Genomic DNA, 15,748 nt, shown 5'->3' with positions numbered 1-15,748 from the left:
CCTCAATAAAGATGTTCAGAGACTTCCCTGGTGGGGTGGTCCTGTGGTTAAGACTCTGTGCTGCCAATGCAGGGGTCGCGGGTTCTATTCCTGGTTAGGGAGCTAAGATCCCATAAGCTGAGCAGCTTGACCAGATGATTAAAAAAAAAGAAAAAGATAGAAGAAAAAAAAGAAAAAATGGTGCAAAAAGGTCCAAGGGGTATGCTCTATTAAGGGCAGAAATTTAAACCCACAGGAATCTGGGGATGTGTGTTTTGTTCTTGGTTTTAACCGCAGAAGTAACTCAGCTGGCTATTTTAAGAAGGCAGAATAAAAACACTGACAATGGTTACTAGTTCCAAAAGAATGACAGCTGACTTCTCGAGCTCTCTGCTGTTGGCTGTGACCTCTGGAGGCCCTGGGGCGATCGTACCTTTGTCCCCCAGCTCCCGAGGAAGCCGGGCCCTGTGAATCACCGGCTATCATGCGGGTGGGCAGGTGGAGGTTGGGATCTTGGGGCGTCTTTCTGTCTGCTCAGCAGTCTGTCCTCTCTGTGTGGGGCTGGTGCCGGTACAGCCAGAGTGGTGGCACAGCTTTGGAGGAGACAAGCCTGGCCTCACCTCTGAACTCAGAGACTCCGGGCAAGGGTCTGAGCCTCAGAGTCTTGGTTTCCTCATCTGCGAAGGTGGGAGAAGACGGCCGCCCCTACAGGCGACAGGACTTTTTGGCCTGACAATGTGCAGTGCATCAGCTCAAGAGCACCGGCAGGTCACTGCTGAGCCCCATGACCATGGCCTGGGATGGGAGCAGCAGATGGCGGCCACTGCGGTCTCCAGCTGCAGGCCCCTGGAGCCAGCCTGCTTGGCCCGGGGGCACCCTGAGTTTCTGGAGAGCCCACCCTCTCCGCCATGGGGGAAGCCCTGCTTTGTAGGGGGCCATTTCTGTGGGGCTCAGGGGACCTGTGGGTCACCACTGTGGGTGCCCGTCCCCCTGACTGCCTCCTGCCAGGTCAGCGCGAGGGCAGCAGCCTAGAGCTGCCTCCCCACCACCCTGCACGTTCCGTCACCAGGTCCCCAGGGGCCCAGCTGCTCAATGTGTCTCAGAGGTGCCCACCTATGCCATCACGGTCGCAGCTCTGGTTCCGGGCCTGTCTCCCACCCAGCCCTGTAACATCACCTTCACACTCTCCTCTCCCAACATAAATCCAACCAGTGCTCTTCTCTGTCTAAATATTTTCCATGATAGCCCACTGCCCGAGGGTTGAAAACCAGATCTCTTCAGGGGCTGAGAGGGACATCTGAGGCCGAGCTTGGCCACGATCTGCTGTGGTCTTCCTCCCTCCCTCAGCTGCCCTTGTTCTTTCACGCGTCAGGGCTTCTGCTTGGGGCACCTGGCTCCCCTCCAGGCAGGTACCAGGTCACAGGAGATGGTGAGAACCCACCCCTCACCACCAACACTTGTCAGCTTCTCAGCACAACCAAGCCCCGGGCCCTACACTTCTCATCAGCCCCACTGCGCTCACCACAGCCCCTAAGGCAGAGGGTGGAGACACTGAGGAGCAGAGAAGCCAGTGGCTTGCCCGTGGTCATGCAGCGTGCATGTCGCAAAGCAGAGGTTTGAACCCCAAAAGTTTCTTAGCTACTAGGTTGCGTGCCTCTCAGACATACTGAACACGTGCCATCCGGGCCCCGGGAGACACTGGTGAGCAGAGCTGGCCAAGTCCTGCCTTCAAGAAGTCTGTAGCCTGGTGGGCAGCCACAGTGGCATCACAGAAGGGAAAACGCCTGGACAGAAAAGAGCACGTGCTGAGACAAGCACAGGAGTGTGCGATTCAGATGTGCCAGCGGGAAGACCTGTAAGGCCCTACCCCAGTGTTAGCCCCGCAGTGTGCCTCCAGCCAGGTGAACCGCGCCAGGCTCATCCTGCCCCTCGGCACTGGCACTGGGGACAACAGCAACCAGATGACCGGCCTTCCCTGCCCGTCAGCCTGGGACCCTCCTCTCCTGTCACCACCCTACAGCCCACACCATGTGTGGGGACAGCTCACACACACACTCGGAAGTGGAGGGTGGGGATGCAGAGCCGGTCTAGGGGGGTCTGGACCTGTGTGCTCCCCCTCTGCTCTGCTCCCGCCAGCCTTGGCTGGATGCCGAGCTCTGGAGACATCTCTGTCTCTCCAGGCCCACTCTCTGGTGGGAGAGAGAGTAGTGGTTCAGCCAATGTTTGTGGAAGGACCAGCCGAGGCTCCAGGCCACCTCGCTGCTGAGCACCCGTCCCTACTGTGTCCCGGGGAAGATTCCTCGTGCTTCACTGACCTAAGCTCCCTTGTCCACTCTTGAGCCCCTCTGCTGCTGGGATGTGGCTTACAAATAACAACCTGTCAGAACTCAGTTGGTAGATTTTTCTTTCTAGATTCAATGAAATACGGTTTGCAAACAGTAATGAAGTGTCTTAAAGGGCGAGGCCGACAGCTCAAGTCCCACCTTGACCGTGACCAGGCCTGGGGCAGGGCTTACCGACCTGGGATAGAAGGTGAGGTAGCTGAGCATGATCAAGCAAGCAGTGACATGAGGCGTCGGCTCGACCCAGAGCGCCCACGGGCTCTCTCCAGATCCTCCTCCTATGACTAGCTCCCCTGTGAGAGTGCCCACAGGCCACCTGATCTTCAGGAACTGTCACCTTTCCAGTGTTCACGGCACCTACTCATATCGCTCAAAGGAGCCATGGTGAACCCTTGAGATCTCCCTTCTAGTCTTCACTGTTTTCAGGGTTTGAAAAACACATCAGCATAATTTTTTTAAAGATGTGTAATGGTACTGTGACTATGGCTCATTTGTTTCTGACTACCATTCCTTTTCCATATCCTTAAAAGACACAGAAATATTTATGAGTGAAATGATATGCTGTTTGGAATTCACTGTAAGTAGTACTCACCCCTCCCTCTGCTCCCTGCCCCTCTCCCCACCCACATCTGCCTCCATCGCTGGCCCAGCGCCCCTTTGCCCCCTCTGCCCACCTCCCCACTGCCTCCCAGGTGCCCTCTTCCTGCCCGTCTCTTCTCCCTCCCACGACACACTCTGAGCGGCTCCTGTTCATCCAGCCCTGCACCAGGTGCCATAGGGACAAAGATGAACAGAATCCCTGCCCTTGGGGAGGCCCAACAGCAGTCAGTGAAAACAGCTGGAGAGATGTGTTTAGAGGAAAAGGACAAGTGATATGACTGAGGTCAGCCCAGGGCACTGGGGAGCCGCAGGGAGGGGTCAGCACCTGCAGGAAGAACCGGGAAGGTTCCAGTGAGGAGGTACCTTCTGGGCTGAGCACAGGGCATGAGCTGCTGGGCTGGAGGAGATGAGGAGGGACGTTTCTGGGAGAGGAAGAACATGAGGTGAATGAAAGACTCCAAGATGAAACCTCAGGGGAGAAGAGGAGCGACAAGGGGCTTGAGGATCAGTCTGAAGGGCCCAAAAGAGGGAGAAAAGGCTGTTCTGAGACCGGGAAAGATCCAGGAGCTGGAGGTGGGCTGAGGGTCCTGGAGGGAGCAAGGCAGCCAGAGGAGAAGGGCAGTGATGCCAACAGCCTGGAAGACCAGTCCTCAGCACGGGACGGAAGGAATCAGGCATGGACACCCCTAGCCTGCTCCCTAGCACCTCCTCCCTTGTCCCCACCCAAAACAACAACCCCGCTACCCACTGGCAGTGCCCAGTCCAGGAGTGGGCAAGCCACCTAGTCCTGATCCCTGGGGAGCATGGGGTGTCTGCGGGGCTGAACTGGGGAGGGGAGAGTTTTGTCTCGCTCATTCCTTCCTTCACTTCTGGGAGCCAGCATGGGAGCACGGTGCCTGGAGCTCAGGCTGAGAAGCGGACACACTCAGGAGACAAAGCTGACACATCCAGGACCAAGAGTCTGGGTGTTGAAAGACATCTGCGGGCTGTCAGACCAATCCTGAAACCTCCCACCTTCCGACTTCTTGCCAGGTAAGCCCAGCATGTGGGGCCGGCTCGGCTGTGTTGGCTGGGTATCTATCTGTCACTTGCAGCCAGGGTACCGCAAAGCTTGGTGGCGGGATGTGGTGTGAGACTGGTCTTCTCCCCACTTCCTCCTCCCACTGCCCGGGGCTTCTGCCTGGGCCCTGCTTCTTATGGGGCCTGCCTGGATCCCCAGAGGGCCTTGCCCTCCATGCTGGGCCAACAGGACTCTGCGCAGACAAAACTACAAGCTCTGTTCAGTGTTACGGTAACTTTGCAATATCTACTGCTTTGTTTCTCCGTCTCCTTCATTAGGCTGTGAGCTCCAGGCTGGAGATTGTGAGTCATGGAATTTTCTACACCAGACCGGATGACCAGGCCTGTGAAAAACCTGCAGGACGTGTTTGATGAATGACTGAATGAAGGATGAGGCCATATCCACCAGGACAATAAGCCCTTAGAGCACTTTAATTTAAATGAACTACTCCCACCCTTGGCCCTTGTAGACCCTTTAGTAGCAGCTGTGTAGAAATCCTAATCTTCCTTCCACTTGGCAGTCCTATGAACTTTTAATTTTTTTTTTAACTCTTTTGCCCATGCCATGTGGCATGTAGGATCTTAGTTCTCTCTGCCCGCTGCATTGGAAGTGTGGAGTCTTGACCACTGGACTGCCAGGAAGTCCCAGTCCTACCAATATTTTTAGAAACTACCTTGCGTGCGTGCTCAGTCAGCTCAGTCATGTCAGACTCTTTGTGACCCCATGGACTGTAGGCCGTCAGACTCCTCTGTCCATGGGATCCTCCAGGCAAGGATGCTGGAGTGGGCTGCCATGCCCTCCTCCAGGGGAGCCTCCTGACCCAGGGATCGAGCCTGTGTCTCTTATGTCTCCTGCCTTGACAGGTAGGTTCTTTACCACTAGTGCCACCTGGGAAGCCCTAAAAAGTGCCATGTCCCTCTTTAATCTGACCTCCGCGCTACATCCTCAGTTCCTGTGACCACTCCACTCTGGATGTGACCTCCAGCCATCATCCCCTTGGGACACTGGCCAGCTGTGCTGTCCTCCTGGAAATGCACTGTGGGAACTCACGCACCTGTCCACATGGGAGGCGGTATCTATGTTAACTCACCCTGGGACTATGTGAGATGTTTACTCACTCCGCAGTATGGACCTGACCCCTACAGAGTCTGCTGCTGTGAAAGACACTCTCCACTGGTGTCCTCTATTTAGGTGTTCCAATCTCCCTTGCAGTCAGAAGAGGCCCTGTGGCCCAGTGCTGGCCTCTGAGCTTACTGGAACTTTCTGGCGGCTCCCAGGGAAGGTTTCCTCCTCTGGTAACAGAGGCAGTGTTGGCAGGGGCTAACCGTGCTCTGTCACATGCAGTCCAGCAGGAGGAGGACACCAATACGCTAGAGGCTGGGGGTGGGCGGGTGCAGAAATGCAGAAAGAAGAAGTATGAGCACACTCAAGCTACATGGATTCTGGACCCACACACTTCCACTGCAAAGGAAACCCGCCGGGTCCCTGTCAGTTCTAAGGGGAAGCAATGAGGTGGGAAAGTTAGGAGAGTGGGATCTGGACACAGACAAACCCCAGTCCAAGTCCTCACGGGAGCACTCGCTGACTGTGTGACCTGAGTGAATTCCTTAACCTCCCTGCGCTGAGTTCCCCTCCTGCAGAATAGGGGAAAGAATAACTAAAGCACCGACCCTCAGGGTTATGTGAGGAGGAAATGGGAGAAGGCACTTCATGTGCCCCACGTCCCAACCAGCACAACAGCCAGCCCCCAAACAAACGTTACCAACTGGAAATATCAATCCCCAAATCATTGCTTGAAAATTTCAAGCATCCCCCCAAAATAGCTTTTTAAATCACATACATGCAGAAACCATTCTTTTTTTCCCCCAGCCAGCAAACTGTCCTGAAGCCCACTCTCCAGTGAGTAGCCCTTTCCAGATTCAACGTGGAAAGTTCTATCATTCTCCTAAGTTGCTGAGCCACCCTTCCCCAAAACCCTGGCTACCTCTCCCCTGCCATTTTGTAACCACAGGCCACAAGAGGAACACAAAAATACCTCACAGAAGGCGTAACTTTGGCAACCCACAATTTTAAAGTTGATACAGCTAACTATAGCACCTAAACTGAAGAAAATTCCAGTTTGCTGAAAGAGGGCTTTTGAAAAACCATCCAGGTCAGAAGGAGCACAACTATGAAAACAGGTTTGAAGGGGCTGGCCAAGGCATATATGACATTCTTTTTTTCTTCCCCCAGCTCGAATGCAAAAGATGCTACTGACGTATGTAGGCATGTATGTATTTATGTACCTATCTGTCTATAGAGAGATTTAAGGGACTGCTTGTGCTATTGTGGAGGCTTCAGTATCAGCTCAGTCGCGTCTGACTCTTTGCGACCCCATGAACCGCAGCACGCCAGGCACGCCAGGCCTCCCTGTCCATCACCAACTCCTGGAGTCCACCCAAACCCATGTCCATCGAGTCAGTGATGCCATCCAACCATCTCATCCTCTTTTGTCCTCTTCTCCTCCTGACCTCAATCTTTCCCAGCATCAGGGTCTTTTCAAATGAGTCAGCTCTTCGCATCAGGCGGCCAAAGTACTGGAGTTTCAGCTTTAACATCAGTCCCTCCAATGAACACCTAGGACTTATCTCCTCAAGGCACTCTCAAGAATCTTCTCCAACACCACAGTTCAAAAGTATCAATTTTTCAGTGCTCAGCTTTCTTTATAGTCCAACTCTCACATCCATACATGACTACTGGAAACACCATAGCCTTGACTAGATGGACCTTTGTTGGCAAAGTAATGTCTCTGCTTCATCCATTCCAGTCCATCTTAGTTCGCTGATTCCTAGAATGTCGATGTTCACTCTTGTCATCTCCTGTTTGATCACTTCCAATTTGCCTTGATTCATGGACCTAACATTCCAGGTTCCTATGCAATTTTGCTCTTTACAGCATCGAACCTTTCAAAATCTTCAGGACAGACTAGCAGGAGACAGATGCAGTTCAAGTACAGAGGTCATCTGCTGGCAGCATCCCATCTTCTGGGGAGGCCAGTCTTTCTTCTATGCAACTAGTCAGATGAGCCCCACCCACATTATAGAGGGTAATCTGCTCTTCTCAAAGATGGACTTAAATGTTAATTGCATCTAAAAAATACTTTCACAGAAACATTTAGATTAATGTTTGGCTAAATATCTGTGTAGGCTTTCCTGGTGGCTCAGCCAGTGCAGGAGATGCCGGTTTGATCCCTGGGTCGGGAAGATCCCCTGGAAGAGGGCATGGCAACCCACTCCAGTATTCTTACTTGCAGAATCACCTGAACAGAGGAGCCTAGTGGGCTACAGTCCATGGGGTTGCAAAAGAGTTGACACAACTTAGTGACTAAACAACAACAACAAATATCCGGGTACCATGACCTGGCCAAAATTGACACATGAAGGGAACCAACCCAGGGTTTATCCTGCATCAGTGTATTCAAGTTCCAGGTGAACAGAGGACATCTCCGCCTGTCCTTCAGTTCTCCCGGTCTCAATCTCTGTGACCTGGCTGGCTCCTCCCTCCCGATTCCCTCCTTCCTTTCTCTGCTTTCCCCACAGGTGTAAAGCCCAATTCCTCCCATGGGTCCTGCAGAGCTGCTTGGCTCCTCATGGCACTCTGGGGTCTCTACCAGTTCTCAAGTCTTCCTTGTCCGTGGAGGCACAGTCCCCTTGGAGGTTCTGTCACTTGCCTGGGGAGGGGAGGAGCCGGTACTTGAACCCAAATCTTCTGATGCAGGGTCTATGTTCTGAGCCTATTCAGACTACTTACTTCCGAGTGGCTGAAATGCGCCATCTGGGATCACGAGCAAACCTGGGATCAGGTGGGCTCATGAGCAAACATAAAGACATTTTTGCTGCTGCTGCTGCTAAGTCACTTCAGTCGTGTCTGACTCTGTGCGACCCAATAGACGGCAGCCCACCAGGCTCCTCCGTCCCTGGGATTCTCCAGGCAAGAACACTGGAGTGGGTTGCCATTTCCTTCTCCAATGCATAAAAGTGAAAAGTGAAAGTGAGGTCGCTCAGTCGTGTCCGACTCTTCGCGACCCCATGGACTGGAGCCTACCAGGCTCCTCCGTCCATGGGATTTTCCAGGCAAGAGTACTGGAGTGGGATGCCATCGCCTTCTCCAAAAGACATTTTTAGAGTTGCCTATTTAATGTCGAGTAGCTTGTCAAAGTCATGATTTCAGGATGTATTACACTGGATAAGGCCAACTTTAAAAAGGTAAGTGAATAAAAGGAAAACACTATGAAAATAAAACTAAAGGTGGGACCCAAAGGGCAGAAGTCTGGAGAGAGCTAGCTTAGGCAGAGACTTCCTTGATAAGGAGGTAAAGAGTTAACTTGTCCTGACTCCTCTGCCTTTCATGGAGTGATGGCCCCAGGCTAATTAGAAGACTGAGGGTTTTTGTTTTTTTCTGAAACCAGAAGGGCGGAAATCTGGGACTTGACTCTTACTTCTTTGAGCTCAGGGAGGGAACAAAACCTATTCACCAGTTCCATCTGTAGGGTCAGGCAAAGGCTTTAATTCCCAAGTGAAAACCGGCTCCACCCCACAGCCTGAAACCTGACCTGTCTGTGACTGTGGCTGCCACTGCTCATTCCCAGTAACACCAAGACCAGACAGAGGCTGTGCTGGGGCCAGGGCCCTAGGTGGGTACCCTGGCTCCCCGGCGACCTTAGACTCTGCCCCAGCAATGATGGTAACACCTGGGGAAAATCACAACAGCTGACAATTATGGACAATTACTGTCTGGTGGGCACTGGGCCAAGTGCTTCACAACGTGGCCATATGAGAACCTCCCTACATGGCTGAACTTCCCAATCCTGACTGATCCCTGCTATTATTATCTTTATTTTTAAGACAGGAAATTGGAGAACAGAGAGGTTAAGTAACTTGCTTCAGGTAACAAAGCAGATGATGGATAAACCAGGATTTGGACCACCTGGTCTGATTCAGGAACACACTCTATGCGGCCATCTGACTCAAAGTCCTTTCTAGATATTAGTCCCTGTTATCCTTAAGACACAAATTTTGGATTCTAACCTGGTGCCAGCACTTACAGATCAAGGAATCGGAGCTCCAAGTTGCAAGGGCTCCCCATAGCTAAGAGTAGGAAGTGGTAGAGATTCTGACTCAGGGGGTCCAGAATTGGAGCATTCTCAAGCATCTCTAACAGGGATGCTTTGGGACCCCATTTTGAAGCACAATGCCCTCAATCATTCTGCCTCTGGTCAAGAGGTCAGCAAACTATAAACTCATGTGCCAAAAGGAGTCTGCATTTGCATGGCCCACAAGCTAAGAATACTCTCTACAGTTTCAAATGGTTGAAAAAAAAATTCCAAAGATCATTTCATAACATGAAAATTACATGAAATTCCCATTTCAGTATCCATAAATGAAGTTTGATTGGAACACAGCCATGTCCCTTCACTGACATTGTCTGCTTCTGTGCTCTGAGGGCAGAGGCCAACGGATTGCAGCAGAAGCCATACGGCCCACAAAATTGAAAATATTTACTCTCTGGCCCTTTATAGAAAAAGTTTGTAAATCCTGGTCCAGTCTACCCTGCCAGCCACGCAACATCCTGCTTACAGCCTCCCTCCCCTCCATACCTCCAGTGGTGGGGAGCTCACCCAGTCCTGCTGTGAACCGTGCTGGCACTGGGCTCCTTGGAGTGATGGAATCGGTTCCATCACTCCTCCCCCAGTACCCATCCATTTCTTTCTTCTCTCTAGAATCAACCTACGCTGTCCTCACCGTCCCCTCAGTTGTTCAGTCCTCTGTGAATGAGGGAGAGTGATGGTCCCTAACAGAAAGTGGTGAGAAGGAATGAGACAGTCAGGAGCGAACATGAGCCGGACCCAGGTCTTCTGCCACCTAGCCTGGCGTCCCCTTGACAACACACCTGAATGTCCAGTTTGGTTTCCACTTATTGCTCCCCAAAGGGCAGCCCTGAGGGCCTGTGGGGCTCTCTTCCTGCTAATGCCTATGGTCTCCCATCTATGATGCCTTCTGGCAGCCCCTTGGCTTGGCCTTTATGGGGCTAAGAGCGGCTCTCCCTGACCTTTCACCTCTCCCATCCACCCCAGGGTTCAGGCTTAGGCTCTGAGCTTTCCTCCTGCCCCACGACTAGGGGGTGGTCCCCAGGCACTGCCTGTGTCTAGAGTCTCTGCTGTTTGCAGCTGGCTCTCCTGGGTCAGCTGCGCCTCCAGTCAAAGTGCTGGGTGAGCTGACAGCTGGAGGTGGAAAACTGGGTTTTTAAAACACGGCCAGCCAGGGCTGTCATCAGAGAATACCTGAGATGGGTTTTAAAATCCCTGGAAGAAGAGGGCTGTGTCAACACCAGCTAGTACTCACTATCTAGGGTCCTTTCAGCCATAGGCTGCTGTCCACTGGAAGCTTTCCTGATAGATAAAGCATCACCCACCATTTCAGTAAACAAAAGCACTTGTGGCCATCAAGCCTTTGGTTACAGCGCACCCTCCCTTCACTGAAGTGCACCTTGAGCAGAGTTCAGGATGGAGAAAAAGAGTATACTGGGCCTACATAGTGAAGATGCAAACCAAAGGAATGACTTCAAACAGCCCAGACTCTTGCAGCTTCCCACACAGAGAAAAGCACTAAAACATTAATTTGAGGTATCTGCTTTTTGTGATTAGCAGTCATCTTTTGATGTCTGACTGTGTGTCCCCCCACGCCCCCTCCATCTGCCTTCCCCCAGCAAAAACTCTTGTATCTCCTGGCTTCTCCCTGACCTCTTTGGAACAGTCCCTCAGAGCTATCTGAGAGACTGCCTCCAAGGCTGTAGTTCTCAGTGAGGGCTCCTAAAAGCCTCAGCTTTTAGGTTGTGCATATTCTTTAGTTGACAGTGGATTCTTTAGTGATCTGGAGGAGGAAATGGCACCCCACTCCAGTATTCTTGCCTGGGAAATCTCATGGACAGAGGAATCTGGTGGGCTATAGTCCACGAGGTCACAAAGAGTTGGACACGACTGACTGACTGAGCACGAGTGACCTGGAAACATTCAGGGCCCAGCAAGCGCCACAAGCGGAAAAGCTGGTCTGTGGGTCAAACAGTAACTGTGGCTGCTGGAGGGCTGGGTTGCTCCAAATTCCAAACAGGTGTTGACCAGCCAGAGGCAGGATGGTGAGGGTGCGAGAGGACCTCAGTTCTGCAGGCAGAGACCTGGGTCTGGGTCCCGACTCTAGGAAGCTGGGAAACCTTGGAAGTGACACCTTCCTTCAGACTTACTTTTGGTGATTGGAAAAAACAGCAGAAGCTTGCATGCTTGAAACAGACTCCCCTTAAAACTGAGTTCCTCTGTCAACTTCATATTAATTTCTTTATTCAAAACTTTATTCCCTTTCTTGTCCCACACCTGTTCCCCACAAGACTGAAGAGTATTAAAGAAAAGGGGGCTTTGAAACCCACTGGTATCCTGCGGGGCCCTTCTGGGTACGAAAGCTTTTCAGTGTCCCCTGTTTCTTGTTTTTGCGGAAAAGTCATCTGTCTCCTAAATCTTCCCTGAGTTCCAAAAGGCAGATTCAGTTAATGATTAGGGGAGGGAGGGAACCCAGAAACAAAGGAAAAGCAATCAAGAAACAATAGCGCAACAATAAAAAAAGAGTCCTAGTTCCTTCTCGAGGGATTTACTTGACAATCTGATACACATCTCTGAGTTCTACTATAGGAGCTGGGGCCCCACCCAGGTGGATGATGGTGACTTCAGGTCTGCACAAGCACGGAGACCACAGACTGGATGGAACCAGAAGGCTGATGCCTAAGATTCCTGGAGCCCCACCTTGTTACCTCCCATCAACCAATCAGAAGATATTTACAAACCCTGGAGTTCCACCCTCCTCCTAATTTTGCCTTTAGAAACTCCTCCCTGAAAACCAATGGGGTTTTGGGTCTTTGAGCATGCACAGCCCAATCTCCTTCCTTGGCCCTTGTAATACACTTTTCTCTGCTCCACACTCCCGCTTTGGTTTGTTTGGCCTCACCTCACATCAGCACACAAACTTGGGCTTGACAACAGGACTGTGATACAAGTATGGACCTGGTGTTTGCTCACAAACTGTTACTTTCCTTTCTTCCCTCCAGTCATGTGTCAGCATTATGCTAAGTACCTAGGGTCTGGATCAGTAAGATTCAGCATCTGCTCTCACAAAGCCTAGTCCAGCAGGGGAAACACACGCACAACTACTAACAGAATGCCACGGTGCTTTATTAGTGTGACGTCAGTGAAAATAATAAAAATGATGACGATGTATTCTGCAAACTAATAATGTGCCAGGCCCTCTCCAGAGAGCATCTCACTTCACTCTCACAACCACTCTGAGAAATGGATGCTGCCATAACCACCATTGCACCCAGGAAGCAGAGCCCAAAGGCAGACAGGGAGTGAGCCTGAGGAGCTAGGGTGATGGGAGGGCACAAAAACAACGGCTGGATTTGAAGGGGTCAGCGAAGGCCTCCTGGAGTAGGTGATGATGCCTGGAGCTTTAAGGAGGCACTGGCAGCAGGCATTCCAGGCAGAGGGAGCAGCAAGCAGAAAGGGGTGTGAATGGGTGACTGGAAACTTTCTGAGTCGAGAGACACTGAGCTCTGATTTAGACCATCACGACCTACTGTGCTCAGCGCTGCCAACTGGACAGGGCTCTATGCTCAACCGGGGGATGAAGTTGGCAGGCTTGAGAAGAGATTATTTCAATCCTGCAGTTTATAGAAATGAAAGCAGCTCATACAAGGTCATTAGTAATTACAGCTGATCAGGGCTGTTGCTCCCCCACACCCCGGGGGTGAAGAAAAGGAATACTGAGGGTATTAACTCAAATAGCAGACATTATTCATTTAATAGTACTTTTAGAGCCTCTTCAGCTTTGGTTCAGATTTCACGGACTCAGAGGGGTTCTTCTCAGCTTTCTGACCACATCACTGGGGTCTTGGGTGAGTCCTATTTTCCACCTTCCCTCTCTTGGCCTCAGTCTCCAGTGTAGAATGAAGGGGATGGGCTACAATGGAGGTTTTCAATCTGGTGGCCACCTCAGGTCTACAGTCACAAACTCTGGGGGTGGGGCCCGGCCTTTGATGCTTTAACAAGTCTTCCAGGGGATTCTGATGATAGCCCTGGATTAGAAGAGCCCTAGGATAAGGACTGTTCCTGCAGTAAAACACGGTCTGTGCTCTAAGGGACTAAGAGTTTAGTAGCATGCTCTTTGGACTGAATATTTCTTGCCCAAGACAGGTAACCCTTCAGGGTAAGAAGAGAAGCTCTTTTGTTTGACTACCTCAAGCCTGGAGTCCCAAAGAGCTTTTCTAGAAAGACTCAGGCATATTTGGCTGCCTGTGAACCAGAATTTTTTTCTTTTTTGGGGGGTGGGTGTGTAGGAAGTCTCAAATTTGACATGTGATAAAAGCAGAGGTTTCTGCAGTTGGAGAAATACAGACAAGAGATGAACTGCCTTCTCTTTTCAGTCCCAAACAATGACTCATCAGTGTGTGTGTCTGTTTGTGTAGCAGGTGGGTGAGGGTCCTGAGAGAGCAGCTGCCCCTCTCAGATCCAGGAGCTTCCTGGTGTGTAAATACTCTACTGACAGCATCCTCTTGAATACATTTGATTACAAAACCTCAAAAGAGCCACAAACAGCCACAGGCAGCGATTTCAACACAGAGCTGGGTTAACAGACTTAAGTGAGGTTTGACTTCTAAGGCACCAAGAATGAAAAGAATGTATTGTCTAAAAGATCCAGTTTTCCCAGTCTGGACTTAAGGCTAAAAATCATCAAAAAGATGGAGAGAGGCTTTCACAGTACTTCCCTCGATTTATTCAGGCGAGGAAGCACAACCAGACTGTTCTGGAGAAGTGTCCCGGCCATGGCCTGTGGGTCCTCTCTGAGTTGGTGGGCAGGAATGAGTGTCTGTGAGACCAACTGTCTAGCCATTCTCAGGATTTTGGAACCTGCACTTGGTGGTGTCTCAGTAACAATAAATATTACCACCTTCTTTTACAGAGCATCTGCCACGTGGAAGGCACTAAATCCTTCACACTTATGAACGAGTTTAACCTAAACAACCCCAAGGAGGCAGGGATCATTATTATCCCCTAATCACTGGGGAGGGATCCTCTCTACAGACAGCCAACGCCGCACCATTGCTAAGCCTCCGCTCAACAGGTGCCAAGAGAGTCAGGAGCCTGGGCTCTTGAGTGAGCCTGTGTCTCGCCCAGAGGGCTTGGGCCTCCCATCTGCTGAGAAATGAGGGAGGCTGAAATCAGGTGGTTTCGAAGATCCTTTCCAGCTCCAAGTCTGCGACTCCACGCGGTCCATTCGGTGCCGGCTGGTGAGGCGGCTATGGCCGGCAGTTCCTGAGGATTTGGCCTGGCCTTCTCGTGGGGTGGGCTCCCTAGCGTCTAGCCCCGGCTTGGTGGAGGAAGGGCTCCCAAGCCGCCTGCCCGCCAGGCCGCAAAGCCCCAGCCTCCTGGTCCTTGAGAATGGACTTCCAGCCCTTCTCAGGTATCCGTGTTCGCAACTCCAGACGAGCCAGGAAGGAAATGGCAAGAGCCCAGGTGGCGCAACCCGTGCGGGGGAGGCGATGACAGAAACCATCGAGGGACCCAAACACTGCAAAAACCACGCAGTCCCTTTAACCCCTAAAACTTTCTGCCTGGATTCGCGACCCCAGCAGCTGCACATTGGCTGAGTCGCGGCCGCCCGGGCCCGCCTCCCCTCTTTATTTATTGGCTTCCGTGGGCATCCATCACAATCCGAAGCTTCCTAGTGGACAGTGGCTTTTGTCAATCAAAGCAGGCGGGAGGCGGGGCGGGGCCGGGTCTGAGAGAGACCGCCAGCCTCACTCCCCTCCCTGCCTCCCTCTGGTGTGTGACTCGGGACCTGGAGGTACCCTGGGGGGCCGGGGTCGAATGCGGAGTGCTGCGCTGGGCCTGCGCGGGGCCCCGGAGACTCACCGATGCGCTGTCCCACCGGAGAGCTGAACGGGTTCCCCAGGAGAAAGTCCATCGCCACTGCTGCCGCTGCCTCCAAGCCGGGGAATCAGCTGACAGCAACCGCCAGCGCCGCGGACCCGTCACGTGATGCGCTGGACCGTCCTCGAGGAGGCGCGGCTGGGGCGGGGCAGAGGCAGTCTGGAGCCTAGACGCAGGCCCCGCCTCGGACGTGGAGTGTCGGCTCCCTGAGGCGGAGGGCGATGACCTCACTGCGGTTAACTAGGCGTCGGCGGACGTCACGCAGTACGTAGGGCGACGAGGGGGCGTGGGTTTCGCTAAGCCACGCCCTCCACGCGTCCTGAAGGATTTAGGGGCGTGGCCTTTGAGCTCTTAACACCTGGAAAACCCAATCTTAGACCCGGGAAATGATTTGGGTGGGCTTCCCTTGTAGCTCAGTCAGTAAAGAATTTGCCTGCAGTGCAGGAGACCTGGGTTCGATCCTTGGGTTGGGAAGATCCCCTGGAGAAGGAAATGGCAACCCACTCCAGTATCCTTGTCTGGAAAATCTCATGGACAGAGGGACCTTGTGGACTGCAGTCCATGGGGTCGCAAAGAGTCGGGCACGACTGAGCGACTAACATAAAACATACATATATAACGGTACCCAGCAAGCCGAGGCCAAAGCTCTAGCTCTCAGTCCCGTCCCCCGGGACCTCAGTATGACTACACATCCGCTGCTGGGGTTGATAGACTCTCTGGCTTGTTGTCTCCCTACCCAGAGAGGACGCTTCCTGTTTG

At 52.3% G+C, this 15,748-nt stretch overlaps 1 protein-coding gene across 4 annotated transcripts in view; it reads right to left on the bottom strand.

The window, feature by feature from the left end:
• Positions 1-15,248, bottom strand: part of TOM1 (target of myb1 membrane trafficking protein) — a 39,901-nt gene extending 24,653 nt beyond the window's left edge. For 2 of the 4 annotated variants that reach the window (XM_069581103.1, XM_069581104.1), the window contains exon 1: positions 14,972-15,231. In XM_069581103.1, coding sequence (XP_069437204.1) covers positions 14,972-15,023 — 52 coding nt within the window. In that variant the 5' untranslated portion in view covers positions 15,024-15,231. Of the gene's footprint in view, positions 1-14,971 lie in introns of all 4 variants that reach the window. The other 2 variants (XM_069581105.1, XM_069581102.1) reach the window with 2 other exon arrangements.
• Positions 15,249-15,748: the final 500 nt, after the last annotated feature.

Source organism: Ovis canadensis, chromosome 3 (genome assembly GCF_042477335.2).
Source record: "Ovis canadensis isolate MfBH-ARS-UI-01 breed Bighorn chromosome 3, ARS-UI_OviCan_v2, whole genome shotgun sequence".
Taxonomy (NCBI): domain Eukaryota; kingdom Metazoa; phylum Chordata; class Mammalia; order Artiodactyla; family Bovidae; genus Ovis; species Ovis canadensis.
This window is presented reverse-complemented; position numbering and strand designations above follow the sequence as displayed.